General features: G+C 40.9%; 1 protein-coding gene across 1 annotated transcript; it reads right to left on the reverse strand.

Moving 5' to 3' along the window:
• Positions 1 to 528: 528 nt before the first annotated feature.
• LOC124131597 (cadherin EGF LAG seven-pass G-type receptor 2-like) lies at positions 529 to 17,672 on the reverse strand. The gene is made up of 11 exons (XM_046494966.2): positions 17,554 to 17,672; positions 13,704 to 13,962; positions 10,170 to 10,346; positions 9,139 to 9,279; positions 8,593 to 8,718; positions 7,422 to 7,604; positions 5,470 to 5,672; positions 4,358 to 5,253; positions 2,862 to 2,909; positions 1,953 to 2,032; positions 529 to 1,437 (listed from the first exon to the last, which is right to left on the reverse strand). The coding sequence occupies exons 1-11, from the start codon at positions 17,647 to 17,649 to the stop codon at positions 1,331 to 1,333; spliced, it is 2,316 nt and encodes a 771-aa protein (XP_046350922.2). The 5' UTR covers positions 17,650 to 17,672; the 3' UTR covers positions 529 to 1,330.
• Positions 17,673 to 18,711: the final 1,039 nt, after the last annotated feature.

Genomic DNA, 18,711 nt, shown 5'->3' on the forward strand with positions numbered 1-18,711 from the left:
GGCTGCGTTCTGTCGCACCGTTTGTCGAATATCAGGCCACCAACATTTTCCAAGAACATATATCCAATTTATATTCCGGATTTTGTGTACATACTACCTGTACGTTTCTTTTTGTGAAGAGTGTAGAAAGTCAAAAGACGATTACCGGTGCCTACTATGCTGATCTGCTTCATCGCCTGAGAGATTCTATCAAAGAAAGCGTCGAGGAATGCTGACTGCTGGAGTTCTACTACTTCATGACAACCTTTTGGCCAGCCCTCTTATCAGGAATAAGAAAAACCGTCGAACACTCCTTTTAACGTCCTTAACTTCCTTTCTGCATTGCATTAAAAACATATAAGCTTTTTACTGATTATATTAAAGTGGTGAGGTGAGGTGAAATGGGGTTTAACGTCGCGTCTAAGATTACTGCACTTATATAGCGACGTGCAGATTATATTAAAGTAATTATTATAGAGGTTTAAGAGGAGAACATTCTAATAATTATTTAATCACGAGGCTGGTTTTGACACAAAGTAATGAGATCAATTGAGGTCAAGTAAAGTCAAGTCTTTATTTCGAATGAAGGCCCTTTGCCAATATACATGATATTTCCATAAATATATACACAAGATATAAAAATTCACACATTATGGTAAGCCTGAGTATAATTATAATTTTCTGTCTCTTATCATAGCTTTGTTATACGAATTTAAAGAGTTTCTTCAGCATTATTTCACAATTTCCATATAATACCATTTGAAGCGTTATTCAGGATTGGATATTTACGATTATACATTTACGGTGAGCAACATTCTCTAAGGGCACTTTTTTTTACCATGTTTACATGTGACATGTAACAACCATGTGACAACTCGATTCCTGAGATCTATCATCAATAAGCTTGTTGCTCATAGTATATTTGTCTCCAGAAAAGTGAAAAACAAATGTCTAATATAGGAGAAGGGAAGGTTCCATATCACAAGATGTATGTATTACCACATTTAACCTCTTTGTCATCTAGTCAACTTTTAGTAACACTTCCACGGAGATTGTACGCCTCGTTTTCCCTCAATCTCGGACGACAGTGACTCATTAATAAATGATCTGGGAAATTTAGAATAAAATATAAGGCGAAGTGGGGTGTAACGGCATTAAAGATAACTAAAGAGAAGCGTGCGTTATACAGCAGACTCAGAGGTTGAAATTACTCCTTGTCCTTGACATACAGGCATAACAGATACCAGTATAGAAGTCAACGTTAAAACAACAGAAATAGTATTACCAAAAAATAATATTGCTACAAACAGTACAAATTATAGATTTTATAAACATAATGTGCAGACTTTAGTTAATATGCTCGATTTGACGGGAGCGCCCTCTGGGTGCCGGGGGGAGAGAAGCCGCCGATACGTACGGACTTCATGGAGCGGGGTCGGCTGTCGATGTAGCCGTCATCTGAAACATCAAGCAAAGAAACTGAACGTTTGACCACGGAAACACTAAACTAACATGGGGGTGCGTGTCATGGTATCTGAAGGGCCTTAAACTGGAGTGATAGATTGAGTGTTCACGGAGAAGAGTTTAGTAGTGGCATATGTCTTGAGATGTGATGTGAGGTTAGGCTGTGAGACGTGTATAATAAAGAGAGTGAAATAGAAAGATAAAGGTGAAGGTGACGTGAAATTGGGTTTAACGTCGCGTTCAAGATTATTGCACTAATATAGAGACGTGAATGCACTGTGTGTGTGTGTGTGTGTGTGTGTGTGTGTGTGTGTGTGTGTGTGTGTGTGTGTGTGTGTGTGTGTGTGTGTGTGTGTGTGTGTGTGTGTGTGTGTGTGTGTGTGGTTCTTTGAACTTTGAACTAGCCCGGACCTTCCGCTCTCCGGGTGGACGCTCTACCTCTAGACCACGGAGGCGGTAGAAAGAAAATGAAAGAGTGAAACTGAAAAAATAGGGTAGCATTTACTCACTCTTATTCCAGAAGTCATCCTTGTAGTCGCCTGACGTTTGGTAGACGTTGTTGCGGAAACCTTCCGGGGGAGTCTTCACCCTGGACGAACAGAACATGACACATTTGCAGTTAATCGAGTAACGCTCTATTTCGACATTGACCAAGAGGATTGAGCTGCCGAAATTATTATTATGTTCGACATTAAACACGAATGAAAATATAGCGTCATATTAAACCTGATTCTAGATTCGAAATGTATTACAAGAATTAATTCATGAAGAAGTATCTTGTTTGTTTGTTGTTTAAAGCCGCACTAAAAAATAATCGACAATCCAGTGATCGACATCATGAGCATAGATCCACGAAATTGGGATACGATAATATGCATCAAACAAGTCAGAGAGCCTGACCATCCGTTCCATTAGTCACCTCTTACGACCAGCATAGCTGCCTTTACGGCAAGCATCGGTTGCTGAAGAACTATTCTGTCCATTGCTCTGTTTGATAATGCATCATATGCGATTCTCGAAATTTGGACTAAGAAGTAGTGCAGACTTATCCTTGGCTTGTGTGGGTAGTGATTCCTAATTCTACCAATGCATGAAAGTGTATAGTAGAAAGTGTTAACTTGGAGATGTCGACATTGAATCCTTACATGCCTTTCGTAAAGGAAGCACCCATGAGTCTCTTTATTATCCACACTTTATATTAAGCTCTACTAATATACTGAGTAGCTTCTTTATCTAAAATCGTGTCGGGACACTGACAGGATCAAGATGACATAAACAACAATGCCCTGTCATGACATTTGTGACGCCATTCAACAAGGCGGTATCAATGAGGTCACTATTACTTCAACCATAGTATTTACATCCCCTCAAAAAGGTTGGTGAAATCGTTATTACCCGTGAGCCTTAAGTGTACTTACGGGCCGAATTCTGGTCCCTCAGGTCTAGGTTTCACTTGATTTGGTTCCCTGATTAAAAAATATACTATAGTGAGTTTTATCCAAAAGATTTTACAAAGTCAGTCATGTAGCATTATCAAGTACAGATGAGAGAAGCTGGCGTAATTTCTCAATGGAAGGAGTAGTATAGTAATATGGCGGCAAAAACATTTCTCTACTTGACTGAAAATAAGGACGTTCCAGGGCAAAATGAAACTCATCATCAATAGAACGAGTATTACAGTCTGTGCATAAAACATTTGGGGATCATCATATGCTTTCAACCGTTTCTACTGCACTTTCAACTTAAGTGATACACAACGGAAATTTGCAATATACTCTTACTACATCCTTAAAAGGAAATAATTCTATTACATACTTTTCAACACCCATTATAGTTTTGCTAGAAGCGGCGTAAAACCTCACGCACTCACTCGCTTTAGTTTTGAAACCACAATACAAAAAAAGAGGAACTTGTTATCTTATCATACCAATTCTGCAACTCTATATCTTTACATCCTTATGAAAACATGCTCAAAAAAGTTTTAACATTACCACAATCCTGAGTGATCCAGACAAATCAGAAACCAGTTACAAATAATTATCATCAAAAATCCGCAAATTATCACAGCAAGCACTTGGATACCTGGGCCTTTCCGTATGAAGAAATCGGCACCAGTAAACTATACATCGACCGTAATAATCAACACACATATATATAACTTACTGTATAAATGTGGGTATGGTTACATCTGGGAAAACCAATGTTTCTTAGAGAATCATGCCATGTTCATATCGAAAATAAGGCAGACGCTTTTTGACATGTACTTTCAAACATGGAGATCTACTGTAGATGTTTCTAGCAAATGCGAATATTATAGATATTTTAAAATGCAATTATGCGCAGAAAAAATATAACTGATGTAAATATAAGAAAATGCAGAATATCATTAACACAATTTAGATGGCAGGCACAACAAAATACCCAAATGTTTAAGATTATGTAAACAATGTTCTTTAAATGTTGTCGAAGATGAATTTCATTTTCTACTTGTATGTTGTAAATATGATAATTTAAGGAAAAAATATACTGAACAGAAATACTATGTACATCCAAATAAATACAAGTTTATCTCTTTAATATCACATGTGAGCAAAACGGCTTTACAAAATCTCTCTCTCTTTATATATCATGCCATGTTATTAAGAAATGAATCCTTGTAACATTTCTAACCGCTTCCACATTGTCATGTATTCTGTACTATGGGCCTGTGGCCTTACAGTTATATATGAATAAACTGATTGAAGATTCCCGACATGGGTACAATGTGTGAAGCCCTTATCTGGTGACCCCCGCCGTGATATTGCTGGAATATTGCTAAAATCGGCATAAAACCATACTCACTCACTCACTCACTCACTCACTCACTGATATGTCTCTTGCAAGAATTATTTGGTAAATGAGAGCTTCAACTCACTGCGGTCCGTCACAACAGTCTCCACACATTCCTCCTCTTCCTCCACCTCCCGCACCGTCCGGTCCACCCGCTCCACATATCGCACCTGATCCGTTGGGTCCCGTGGGACCACAGCATGTACCGTACCTACAGAACCTATACAGGAAGTAGCCAATAAGCAACAACAGCAGAAGGACCAGCAGTGCGATCAGAAGACCCAACACTGCCGCACCGGCTGGAGACGAAAATGTGTCAGAAGCAGACACTGCAGCAGCTGTCGTGGTTGTCGTGGTTGTTGTTGTTGTCGTAGTCGTTGTAGTGGTGGTTGTAGCAGGAGTTGTAGTGGTGGTGACGAAGCTCACATAGTATGTTGTCGTTGCAGTACGGGCTGGACTTCCTCCATCGAACGCTATAATTTCCAGTCGACAATCAGAGCAGTCTTTATTAGCCGAGAAGCGGTTCAGGTATGTTATCCGGCCGTCATCAGTGAATATGACGTTGCTTCCCAAATTGATGCTACTTTGGAGGCGTAAAGTGACGTCATTGTTGGGCGAGGTTAAGTCGGCGTCGGTAGCGGTAATCGTAGCCAGCGTTGTGGGTGGCGTCAACACGTTCTGAGTAATCACGACTGACGTAGGGCTGCCCCCGAAGTCTGGTGTTTGGGTGTTCTGGTCTACAACCGTCACCTGGATGAGAGAAGAACCTGTTGCCCCTTTGTCGTCCGCTACCTCTATTGTCAACGTCACTGAAGACGGGAAGGCGCCACCATCGACGACGTAGTTGTTACTGATTCTAAGGTTGTCGTTCTCCAGGGAAAATAAGTTGCTGTTGTTTGCGGAATTGAGTGATGGGGACAGAACGATGTCCCCTTCTGGATCTCTAATGGTCAGACCGAGCGCACACGTGGAGCCAAATTGCTGTAAGGATCAACAAGCTTTTAATATATTGATATGTAAAACTGATCTAACACTTATGTATGACTTGTATAGACATACTTGCTGAAAACACATTACTTATGGAAAGCATTTTGTCGCTTATATCATTTAGAAAACCAAATTATCGCATGGGTGTCTGAGTAGCAGAACTGTATCATTCTACTTTAATTTCATATTTTTGAACTGACATGTACTTACATTGCCTTCAAACAACGTGCAGTAATGAACAGGTCTGCTGAAGAACGGCGGTTCGTTTACATTGGCGACAGTGAGGAGGATGTAGGCATTGACAGAGGGAAGGTAGCCGTCGAAGAGGGAGAAGGAGAGGTTTAGACGACTGACTGACTCGGCGTCCAGGAGAGTTGCACCGTTAGCAACTGCGTTTAACCGGACTTGTCTGGCTGAAACAATACAATGACCTTTATTTCGCATGGTGTATCTTTCCACATTGACGTTTTCATGACATTGTTTACGTATATCCGTCGAAGAATGAAATGGTTTTGAACAACTTTTCTTCATACACATAAAATGAAAAAAGGATAATTTAATAATTATGGGTATCGGCGAATTATTGCAATACACCTTTTCATGTTACAATATGTTCCCAATGCATTTAAAAAAATGTAACTTGTGTTAATTTATTGAGTCTCATCTAAGGAAGGGATTCCTTAATGACTTAATAAACAGAGATTCTTTATTGTCACACAGCAAGATCTAACCGAGTATCTATTGCAACTGCTCCGAACACAGTCGTTTTGGAGGCGGCAGTGTCATGGTTTCCTGAATCAACACACACGGGTTTGGCCCTGTTTCAGCAAGATAACGCTGGTCGTCTTTAGAACATATACATGTTTAATAGAGTGCATACTATGAGGCTATAAGTCAAATATGGTTTAGGTGTTTCATATATATTGAAATTAGATTGCAAATCAGATTCACAGGCACTCCCGTAACGCATATACCACCAGGGCGTACAACGTAGTTGGTACTACTATAGTAACAAAAACATGTACAAACCAAGCTGATGGTGATTATATAGGTGATACCTCTGACGACAATAGTCTTCGTAGCATAGGTGATAGCGTGACGGACAAATCAAGAGATTGCAAGTTCGAATCAAACTTTAAACATTCTTTGTGCTGTTGCTGCATGCTTAATAGTCTTTTCTCTCATAACAGGAAGCTTACAATGAAAGTATATCTGATTACTACTTAGACGTTTTAGACCGCCTCCGTTGTCTAGTGGTAGAGCGTCCGCCCGGAGAGCGGAAGGTCCGGGGTTCGATCCCCGGCCGCGTCATACCAAAAGACGCTAAAAGATGGTACTTGTTGTTACCCTGTCTGGCGCTCGGCATTAAGGGGCTAAAACAAGGACTGGTCGGCTCGGAGTCAGTATACTGTGTCTGAGTGAGGTTTTCATGTTAAACTGCGGCATGGTATCTCAGTGGGCTAGCACTATAAATCGGCATCAGTCCGGACTCGTACAAGCAGCCACACACACACACACACACACACACACACACACACGTGCATGCACGTCACTATATAAGTGCAATAATCTTGGACGCGACGTTAAACACAATTTCACCTCACCTCACCTCACTTAGACGTTTTAGTCACGATAGGCCACATATATACAAATACGAACTGGTGAACTTTACAAGCAATTCCTATCACTGTAATTGATTGCCTATCCTGAAGTCGGAATCGTAGAAATATTATTCAACATATTTTATTGTCCAGAAGACAAAGGGGTTGGGTGCAACACTTATTACTTATAAAGAAAGCTTTCATTATATCATGGTGTGTCAGTATAATGTTGGAGGAAATCTCAATGTGGCGCAGGTAACAAATCATGAGCCAACCATGAGCGGATCCCGGCCCTGTTCGAGTCTATTTAAGATCAAGACCTCACTTATGTGCGAACAATGCCTGCCATACGAATCTCCCATTGTTACTGTAGCAAAACAGAGCCTGCAATATTTCGTCTGCCAGTTATGAATTTTGAAAGCCGCCATTCAGGAACATGAACTTATTAAGAGTTGGTTTGATTTGGGCAAAGAGTTGCAGGGTTTTGAGTAACTGCTCTGCTGTCTCCGACGACATACCTGTATGCAGTCATAGATATTTAATGTCGACGGAAATACTCACTTCCAGTCTGGTAGACGAACTTTGAGGCTTCCGCTACAGGATCTACTGTGAAGACAGGAATTAATGTCTGGAAGATGTCGGGGTCCGATAACGTCAATGTGGCTATCAGAGTCCCGGCCGGTGCGTCTTCGTTCAGAGTGATGTTGAGTGGGAGGTTCTGGATACTGGGACGAGTGTTCAAGTCTGGTGGCAGTGCCAAAATATACAGTTTATTGTCATCGATATAATCCTGGATCAATGAGTGAATAACAGTTCATACGAGGTTCGTGTGACATTATGATGTTACGCATTCTGCAGCAATGTTTACGTTACATAGCCTGCGAGTTCCTGCAGTCCATAAAGTACTTATCACGCATGAAGCAGAGGATTGTTTGTTTGGTATTTAACTCCGCACTCAGCAGTATTCCGCTATATGACGGCGGTCTGTAAATAATCGAGTCTGGACACGACAATCCAGTGATTGACATCATGAGCATCGATCCACGCAATTGGGATACGATGACATGCTTCAACCAAGTCAGTGAATCTGACCACCCGATCCCGTGAGTCGCCTCTTATGGCATGCATGGGTTGCTGAAGACCTATTCTACCCCGGATCTTCACGGTAACTTCTGATTCCGAGATTAGGTAGTCTAGCTTCGGTTATTGTTGGTTTATAGCCTGTTTTTAATTACTAAGTATCAATGAATTGTATATTGATGTGTTTTAAATTTTAATCAGGTTTTACTGTTTAACTGTCCTTTGTCGACAGATATTTTATAACCATGTTATTATCGCTTTGTCAATGCGATGTAAATGTGTACGCACTCATTCACATAGTGCCTCTGCCACAGGCCATAGAGATGTGGCTATTCGTCACATCTTCCCAGCCCATCAGCAAATTATATGTGTTCATCATCTACTGTATAGAACCCTGCGGGGTTCGTCGATTCTTATTCACGAACCCACATTTAATCGTACATGTATGTCCCCCTCACGTAACGTCGCTCTGCATAAGTAGAAACATAGACCCTGCCCGCACGACTAAGTCTTGAAGTCACTTGAAGTCATTACCAATACCCGTGGGGATCCCGGATCAGAATAGGCCTAAACTACCCCATGCTCGTTGTAAGAACCCACTTTAGTGAGGATAGGGTGGGACAGTCGTTTTGTCCTCTGATCCTTTACTTACTTATGATGTTGACAGTGACGGTGAGGGGTCCTACAATGTGCTTGCCGTCACTGACGTTGACCTTGATCGTCACAGGGGTCACAGTGGCCGTTAACAAGTGTTTGGCTGCGGAAATGACTCCGTCCTCTGCAGACAGAATTCGTGGAATCCATTACCACTAACATGAAAAATGTTGCTTTGGAATCCTCGAAAAGAAAATAATTTTTCGTTGGATAATAGGCGTCTATTGTTTTATTTCTTGTTTAACGACTACCAACAAGACATATAACACTGTCAGGTCTTATATTGTAACATATGACACATTCAAACAGTTTCCTACACGTTTCCATGAATGATTAAACTCCTACGTTTGGATGATAATGTTTTATTTAATTTGCTCCAAAAGCAATCAAATTCTTCTAATTTCGAACACAAATCAAGAATATAGTAACAAATATAAATCAATTAGTGTTTGGTTGTGATAATAACTCCCTTTGGTCTAACGAAAGCCGAAGTTACAACAAATAGTACTACATATTCTCAAACACGTTTATTTTATATACTTACGTTGACTGATCTGGAAGTAGTCAACTGTGGCTGGGTCGACGGTCATCACATACGTGATGGGATCTGTCTCGTTGTCGGTCACTTGGACATCATACACCAGACTTCCGACCGCCCCGTTTATAGCATCCAGGGTAACCGTCACTACAAATGGGGAGCTTCTGTTCAGTACATGTCGTTAGTCTATATGTATATGTATCCAGGTAAATGAAAGCAGGGTTATAGAGAAAACATGGAACAAGAACATGATGGAGAAGGTGGAGAAGGAAAAGGTTACATTCATGCATGTACTATTGGTCACCAAAGGGAGGCATCCGCATTGGAACAAGTTCTCGTCAAATGACTGTCGCGTTGCACAAACACAACCGTAATTGAAATACGTGCATAAGTACTGTCCACTATACAATAACCCCTTTTTTTAAATCGGCCGTCGTGTTATGCGAATTTTATGTGGCATGATCGTGCCAATCACTTATTACAAGTCAGAGGGGGCACGGGTGGCCCAGTCGTCTAAGGCGCCGCGATTCGCTGTGCAGAGTTACGTCCCTTAGGCACGCCAGAAACCTATGATTGTGGGTTCGAATCCCGGTTCGCCCCGATCATGTTTCCAGGTTTGTCAGCACCATACCCGTGCTCGTGGGTTTCACCGAAGTGGTAAACGTCTGAGACCTGCATCACTTCCGTCTTTCCTCCCACATTAAGCTGACACGCCGTGATATAACTGGAATACTGTTAAAAACGGCATTAAATCCAACTCACTCACTATTACACATCAGCACAGCTCTGCACTACCCATCATATGTTGCTGGAAATATTTTGGTGAGCTGAAGAACACGAACCAAACTATTCGTCATGGACAGACAGATGCTGGAGGTTAAACTTACACAACTAATACGCCATTACGGAGAGGAGGAATACTCTTGTTTCTTTAGGCGAGTTAAAGAGGATAATATTATGGTTAAATAATAAGTAATATTTTTTTTATCTTTTCCATCCACACAAGATGAACTAAGAAAAATTAATGCAGCAGCTACCTCCGGGAAGACCGGCCACGACGGGAGCCTGGTTTGGGATGATGTCAACCTCCAGTGTCTGAGACGGACTCTTAGTGACGGTGTCAATGGCGACACATTGGACCTCTATTCTGTACGTCCTGATGACGCTGTAGTCCAGGTTCTGTCCTTGGTTGGGGACGTACACAATGTAGAATCCTGTCACAGAGTTAAAGGGGAAGTGTACACACAATAATCACTTTCTATCTTTTTCTAAACAAAACGCAATTTTAGAATAAGTTAGTATCTGTGTTTGAAAATATACACTCATTTTTTTCACAGTGAAAGTAGGAAGCTCACAATAGTGTGAAAATGATATGCCGTTATGAGGCCTTCGTTTTTCGAGCTAAACAGGCCTGAGTTATCCCCCTTAGATTATGACGTAATTGGTGCCAATTCAACTGGGTCCCTGTCTATTCTGAACGCAAAAGATATCAAGTACCAGTTTGTGGTAAAACAACATGGCCTACGACACACTCCGGCGCACTGGTGACTCAGCATAACACTATGCTGGCTGGCATCTGAGACGCTAGAATCACACACCTGTATCTACACCACGTTAAGCGGCTCTAACAAAGCATAATGACGTCATAATGTTTATCAATTGGCACCAATGACGTCATATTGTAAGGGGCATATGCCATGGTGTTTTTGTTATGGAAAAAGAACACTTGGTAAATGTGAAAAATATAAATCATTTTAATGCAAAAAATATGTCAATTATTTGTGATATTTTTATATTTTTGTCTATGACACTTCTAGGTTAACACTTTTAATGTGGAAAAAGTACAAGAAAAATAGGTTCATTTCCGTGTGAACTTGCCCTTTAACATGTTCAAATACAACTTAATACTATCGTTGTCATATGGCCCCGGACATAAACTTTGCTTAGCTACCTACATACTGCGCTCCTTAATTTGTGTAGTTGTCGCTAACACTTCCTAAAAAGGAACATCATAATATGATGACTCATCTATGTATTGTCCTCAATTTCTAACGAGCAGTGACATTGCAGTTATAACGTTACCGATACTATTGCGCCAAGCAACGAGGTTACAATGCAGTGACATTATTGTTTAAAACATGTAGCGGCACTGACCCCATTCGCCTTGTCACAAGCAATACCAAAATAAAGGGAAACAAAATGAAGTAAATTTAAGTTGCAACGTTATTATCAAATGCTGAAGCACTTTAGCAGAAAACTAATGCCAGCTGCTAGACATGAGACATATAGAAATTAATACCATGTGGATTCTCAAAAACTCAAAGGATTTGCTTGGTTTTTAAAATCTCAGAAAAGAGCCAGATTCAATTATTTTAAAACATTTGATTTTTCAACAGAACTATCCCACATGGCAAACGTAAGGATAAACTTTCATTCCTTGATTTGTTACAAAACGTAGTGGCCATATAGTTACATATCTATGTTCAGGTCAATTTGTCAAAAATGAAAGCAAATGCAAATTGAAGTTTACTGAGAAAACAATATGTATAATGCAATATGTATAACATGTATTTACAATTTGAGGGTAAGACAATTAGGCAAGAAGTCGGCATCCCCATGGGCATCAATTGTGTTCCCCTTCTTGCCGATCTGTTTCTTTATTTATATGATTGCGAATTTTTGCTCGGACTAGCAATGTTAAAACAAGGTAATTTGGACCAGAAGTTTAACCTAAGCTTGAGGAATATCGATGATCTGATATCGTTCAATTACCATCAAATAGCCAATTCCCTTCCACTGATTTACCCACCTGAACTAGAAATCAAGGAGACCTGTGAGACTGCCTCATCTGTTTCATGAATATATCTATGCATAAAGATTCAGAGTGACAAAACTCCCTCCACAAGACTATGTGACAACAGAGGTGACTTCAATAGTCAACATATACATTCCCTTTATGTCGAGCAATATTCCTGCAGCTCCATCCAGCCATTGGTGTCTATATTTCACTACTTTTGAGGTACAACCGGGCATGCTCTTTCTGCTTAGATTTCAAAGAGCGTCATGCGACCCCTACTTAGACGCTGTTTAATCAAGGTTACAATATTCAGGGCACCAATAAAGCTTTCAAAACGTTGCTCATTAACACCTGCTCATGATATAATGGGAATCGTACAATCGACTCTGCTTTTGGCAGATATTTGTATGAATATGGAAAGGTTTTTGTCGCTTTATTATTTTAGATATGCATATGCAGCTGATTATCTATTTCGCTAAATGAACCTTAACCTGTTCACATGGTTCTGGATGACCGAAGACTTTGGGATGAGGCGACACAGGAGCAATATTTCTTCTCAAATTATAAACAAATTAGAAATCACAACATTGAAAAAATTGAAACCAAATTCTTCCCTAAACTTAACTAAAGAGCAGCTAAGAGCAAAACTTGCTATTCGACAATTTTGTTTTTTTATACTGCCGTACAGGCGATGTTTCGAGAAATACGGCAAGATAACGGTTGGCTGCGTAAGCGTGATCTCAACTGGGCTAAATAAGACGACAAAGCGAACCGTAGGAGTTCATTGCAATGTGGAATAAAGTGTCCGTGAAACATTTACGACAGTACATATGTGTACTGGCAAGATTCACGCTTGTTTTTCATCAGTCTTGACTGTGTTGACATTTTCAGCAGTTGCACTGTGTGAACTCTAAATGTGGTGCCAGAAACCCAACTTGAACTCGCTGTCTGCTGCACAGTTGTTTCGTCTACAAAGCACTTGTTGCTTTAACAGGGAACTAGTAGATCGAGCGAAATAAACGAGAGATTACGGACAATTTAATTTGTTATATATATTAGCGTTTTCTCAGGAATAATAAGGTACAGCTTTACTGTTAAAACACAAATGCGGCCTTTCAATTTGAAAAAAACATATCATTACATCATTTTGTCGTACTGTACTCTGGAGGAAAACGAAAGGGAAACATCTTTTTTCCAGCGGCATAACATCGCTGACTTCCGCTGTTTTTTGGTCAACAAACCTTGACCTTTCTCTCCGTTGCTAGACCTCCTCCGCGGTCTAGTGGTAGGAAGGTCCGGGGTTCGACCCCCCTGCTGCGTCATACCAAAAAACGTTAAAAGATGGTACTTGTTGTTACCCTGTCAGGCGCTGGGCATTAAGGGGCTTAAAACAAGAGCTGGTCAGCTCGGAGACGGTATGCTGTGTCTGAGTAGGGTACTCATGTTAAACTGCGGCATGGTATCTCAGTGGGCTAGCACTATAATTCGGCATCAGTCCGAACTAGTACAAGCAGCCACACACACACACACACACACACACACACGTGCATGCACGTCACTATATAAGTGCGACGCGACGTTAAACCCAATTTCACCTCACCTCTCCGATGCTATGGAGACGGTACTAAAACTGTAAATATCGGAAAAAACTGAATTTGTTTTCACTCGGGACATATACTTCATATTAAAGTGAAGTTCGTATAATATCCTATAAAATCAATATGATATGAATAATAAATGCCAATGAAAAAAACCTGCCGCAAATACAACTTACTGTTTGTATTGGTCAGAAAATTATTGTTTATTCTGAACACATCGAAGGGCCCTCCGGTTATTAAATTGTTGTTATTGTTGAGACCATTAAGAAACACGGTGCCATCGTTAGTGATTCCCACCAAATTGCAGGTGCCACACTCCATGTTAGTAGATCCACTGTCTGTACAGTTGATCAGTGCTAGCGTCGTCTGTACCGTGTTGTCCTCGTGAAGGTTGACAACTTGGAAGGGCTCAATTAGGGGCATGGGCATTGCAGTCTGAAACATAGGCATAATTCACTGTTACGGTGTCAACATTTAAACAACAACATAATCTGTATTATTATATAAGATAGCTACGCTATAAATCGCGAAGAACAATGAAAGACAAAGCGTGGTTAATTTCACGATAAAACATTTTTTTTATATTATGGCGTCATTTCTGGAGATTCGAACATGTCCTGGCAACTTTATGACGTCATGTACCCTTCCATAATCCTAAGAAATATCTGCTGAAAGCAGATTTTATGTACGACGAGAATATTGTTTCCAAATAAAAGGAAAGATACGTTATGAAATACATTTGTTGCAGTGAGAACGGCATCAAACATGTAATTACTAGTATCTGTATTTATGCCTGCATTTCCATTCAGATAGAAGGTGAGATCAAGGTTATGCAGATGAGGAACCGGTTACGCCCACGATCTCTCCACTTAACGTTTAACGCCCTCATACTTAATCACTCTCACTCAATCGAGCTCAACCGAACAATCTCCAGGGCTCGAGCTTACACTCGTTCTAGTTCCCATGCCTACCCTTACATTCATTCACTAGCTCCCATGCCTTCACTTACACTCAATCTTCAGCTCCCATGCCTACGCTTACACTCAATCTTCAACTCCCATGCCTACACTTATACTCAATCTCCAGCTCCCATGCCTGCACTTACTCTCAATCTTCAGCTCCCATGCCTACACTTACACTCAATCTTCAGCTCCCATGCCTACACTTATACTCAATCTTCAGCTCCCATGCCTACACTTATACTCAATCTCCAGCTCCCATGCCTACACTTACACTCAATCTTCAGCTCCCATGCCTACACTTATACTCAATCTCCAGCTCCCATGCCTACACTTACACTCAATCTTCAGCTTCCATGCCTACACTTACACTCAATCTCCAGCTCCCATCCTACACGTACACTCAATCTCCAGCTCCCATGCCTATGCTTACACTCAATCTCCAGCTCATATGCCAACACTTACACTCAATCTCCAGCTTCCATGCCTACACTTACACTCAATCTCCAGCTCCCATCCCTACACGTACACTCAATGTCCAGCTCCCATGCCTATGCTTACACTCAATCTCCAGCTCATATGCCAACACTTACACTCAATCTCCAGCTCCCGTGATTTAACTTACATTCACTCTCAAGCTCCCATGCCTACACTCAAAATCTATCAATAGCTCCTATGCCTAGGCATACACTCAATCTCCAGCTTCCGTGATTACACTTACATTTTCACTCTCTAGCTTCCATGCTTACACTCACAATTAATCTATAGCTCCCATGCCTACACTCACAATTCATCTATAGCTCTTATGCCTAGGCATACACTCAATCTCGAGCTCCCGTGATTACACTTACATTCACTCTCTAGTTCCCATGCCTACACTCACAATTCATCTATAGCTCCTATGCTCAGGAATACACTCAATCTCCAGCTCCCGTGATTACACTTATATTCACTCTCTAGGTCCCATGCCTACACTCACAATTTATCTATAGCTCCTATGCCTACACTCACAAATAATCTATAGCTCCCATGCCTACACTCACAATTTATCTATAGCTCCATGCCTACACTCACAATTAATCTATAGCTCCTATGCCTACACTCACAATTAATATATAGCTCCCATGCCTACACTCACAATTTATCTCTAGGGATACACTCAATCTCCAGCTCCCGTGATTACACTTACATTCACTCTCTAGCTTCCATGCCTACACTCACAATTAATCTATAGCTCCCATGCCTACACTCACAATTTATCTCTAGGAATACACTCAATCTCGAGCTCCCGTGATTACACTTACATTCACTCTCTAACTCCCATGCCTACAGTCACAATTAATCTATAGCTCCCATGCCTACACTCACAATTAATCTATAGCTCCCATGCCTACACTCACAATTAATCTATAGCTCCCATGCCTATACTCACAATTTATCTTTAGCTCCCATGTCTACACTCATAATTTATCTATAGTTCCTATGCCTAGGCATACACTCAATCTCCAGCTCCCGTGATTACACTTACATTCACTCTCTAGCTCCCATGTCTACACTCACAATTAATCTGTAGCTCCTATGCCTACACTTACATTCACTCTTTAGGTCTTATGCCTACAGTTACATTCACTCTTTAACGCCCATGCCTTGTATTACACTCAGTCCCTAGCCCCCGTGCCTGCAACTACACTCAATCTTCAACTCCCGTGATTATGTTCTCTTTCTCATGCTCACAATCTGGTCACGATCACGGCATTGTGCCTGCGCTCATACAAACACTCACAATCTATCGAATAACCGCGCTGTCACTAACATTCACTCTCAAGTTATCATGGAACGTAAATGACAGAAATAAAAAAAAAATGTTTGTCAAAACAGATTCCAGATTTCCAGATTGCCCTTGTGGGAAAACAGCGATGATAATTAGACGAATGGATCACTGAAAACCAGTGATGACACCAGGTGTTCGCGAAAAGGGTAAGCATGTCCTGCCCTACCAGCAGCATACGCCACAGACAACGATTGGCAACAAAAGTAAGTGTTTTTCTTGCCTGACTCCTGCAATACGACGGCGACCTGAAAACAAGCGAGTCCTAACCAGACGGGGCGGTCGGGTAGCCTAGTGGTTAAAGCGTTCGCTCGTCACGCCGAAGACCCGGGTTCGATTCCCGACATGGGTACAATGTGTGAAGCCCATTTCTGGTGTCCCCCGCCGTGATATTGCTGGAATATTGCTAAAAGCGGCGTAAAACCATACTCACTCACTCACTCACTCCTAACCAGACAATCCAGTGATGGACCAGACAATCCAGTGACACGATAACGCGTTTACTGATTACTGATAAATCACGCTTTAGTGTTGACACCAACTCTCACACCCTCCCATTAGTGCTTTATCCTAATTAGTTTTGACACCAACTCTCACTCCCTCGACTAGTGCTTTATCCCAATTAGTGTTGACAACAACTCTCACTCCCTCGACTAGTGCTTTATCCCAATTAGTGTTGACACCAACTCTCACTCCCTCGACTAGTGCTTTATCCCAATTAGTGTTGACACCAACTCTCACTCCCTCGACTAGTGCTTTATCCCAATTAGTGTTGACACCAACTCTCACTCCCTCGACTAGTGCTTTATCCCAATTAGTGTTGACACCAACTCTCACTCCCTCGACTAGTGCTTTATCCCAATTAGTGTTGACACAACTCTCACTCCCTCGACTAGTGCTTTATCCCAATTAGTGTTGACACCAACTCTCACTCCCTCCCATTAGTGCTTTATCCCAATTAGTGTTGACACCAACTCTCACTCCCTCGACTAGTGCTTTATCCAACATTCACTCTCACACATGTATACTCACTTTCACACAGTCGAACTAGCGCCAATTCACTCTCTGTACACTGACTCGCATCTAAGTCAAGTCTAAGTCCTACTAGCATAAATTGTAAAACATAATTGTAAATACTTCAGTTATGAATATCTTAATCATTTTTAATCGTTCGTATCATTTTCTTTGATAATCGTCATTTACCATTATTAATGTACGTATCATGAGAATAATACTTACTACATTATAAAGGCTTGGGATGGACATCAGGAATACCAGGAGGAGCAATAGTCTTTGGCTGTTAAATCCATGCATTGCGGCCATTTTGACCGTCATTTCTCGACTGTCTGACTCAGAGTGAATGTTTATGTTGACGCACCATGTATCGCAAAACCCTCCTTTAATAATGCCTATTATAGCCTTTCTATTCTAGACAAATGATCAGCGGGATTTTTTTATTTATTTTGACAGGCCAACTGAAGGATCGCCTAGCCATTGACAACGTATCAATAGCTCTAAACACATGCACACAAAGTGGACCTGGTTAGTTTGGGTCAGGTTAGTTTTTTTTTATATTTTGGATTTAATAGTATGAATACATTTAAGTTATTGACGTATTCAAACTTATATTGAAATGAGCTTATTGTCAGCGTTCATTATTATCGTGCTGACATTAACTTTCAGAGGTCTTTTGCCAACAGGGTGCGACAAAGTGAAATGGAATACATTAAAGCGTGTTTGAGTGAAATGTATTTATACCGCCAACATTAAAGTACAGTTCGTAATGATCAATGTGTATATGTGAGCTTACTGTGTGTATCATTGTTAGAACTGCTGGCGACGATACACATTAAAACAGTCTTGAAAACCAATTTCGTCTACTTCTCAATTAACTTGTGTCTACTGTCTACTGTTTTGTCGCATGTCTGTGTTTGCTTTTGATGAAAATGACAAAATTAATTCCTGATGGTATCCATGCTAATTAGCCTTTAAGTAATAAAGCTAACAAGATACTTAGCAGTATACTCAACATGTAGAAGTATCACATAATAATGAACGGCCACTCCTCCATTATGTATATCAGATACACATACACAGAAATTAGGTTGTCCATGTAGGAGCCTACATATTGCAGTATTATTTTATTAAGTATCTTAATGTCTGAGAGCCTGTATGGATTCCGGGTTAGAAGGTCTCTGGAACCTATTTTGGTCGTAAGAGGCAACTTATTGTAGCGGGTGGTCAGGCTCGGTGACTTGGCTGGTTGCGGCGTGTATGTATATCCCGACGACGTGGAAAGTTGCTCATAATGTCAATCACTGGTTTGTCTGGCCCAGATTCGTTCATTTGCATCATAGCAGCAATATTGAGGCGTTAAACAACACACAAAACAATACA

The sequence above is a fragment of the Haliotis rufescens genome, unplaced genomic scaffold, assembly GCF_023055435.1.
Source record: "Haliotis rufescens isolate VD_foot unplaced genomic scaffold, xgHalRufe1.0.p SCAF_1, whole genome shotgun sequence".
NCBI lineage: Eukaryota > Metazoa > Mollusca > Gastropoda > Lepetellida > Haliotidae > Haliotis > Haliotis rufescens.

What these genes read in the sequence shown, in the direction of transcription:
- LOC124131597 (XM_046494966.2), bottom strand. Translation starts at nt 17,649, where the DNA reads ATGACGGTCAAAATGGCCGCAATGCATGGATTTAACAGCCAAAGACTA. An exon ending in TTTTCTGACCAATACAAACA is followed by an intron (nt 10,347 to 13,703) that starts GTAAGTTGTATT and finishes ACTCTGTGACAG; the next exon opens with GATTCTACATTGTGTACGTC. An exon ending in GGATGACTTCTGGAATAAGA is followed by an intron (nt 1,438 to 1,952) that starts GTGAGTAAATGC and finishes TTGATGTTTCAG; the next exon opens with ATGACGGCTACATCGACAGC.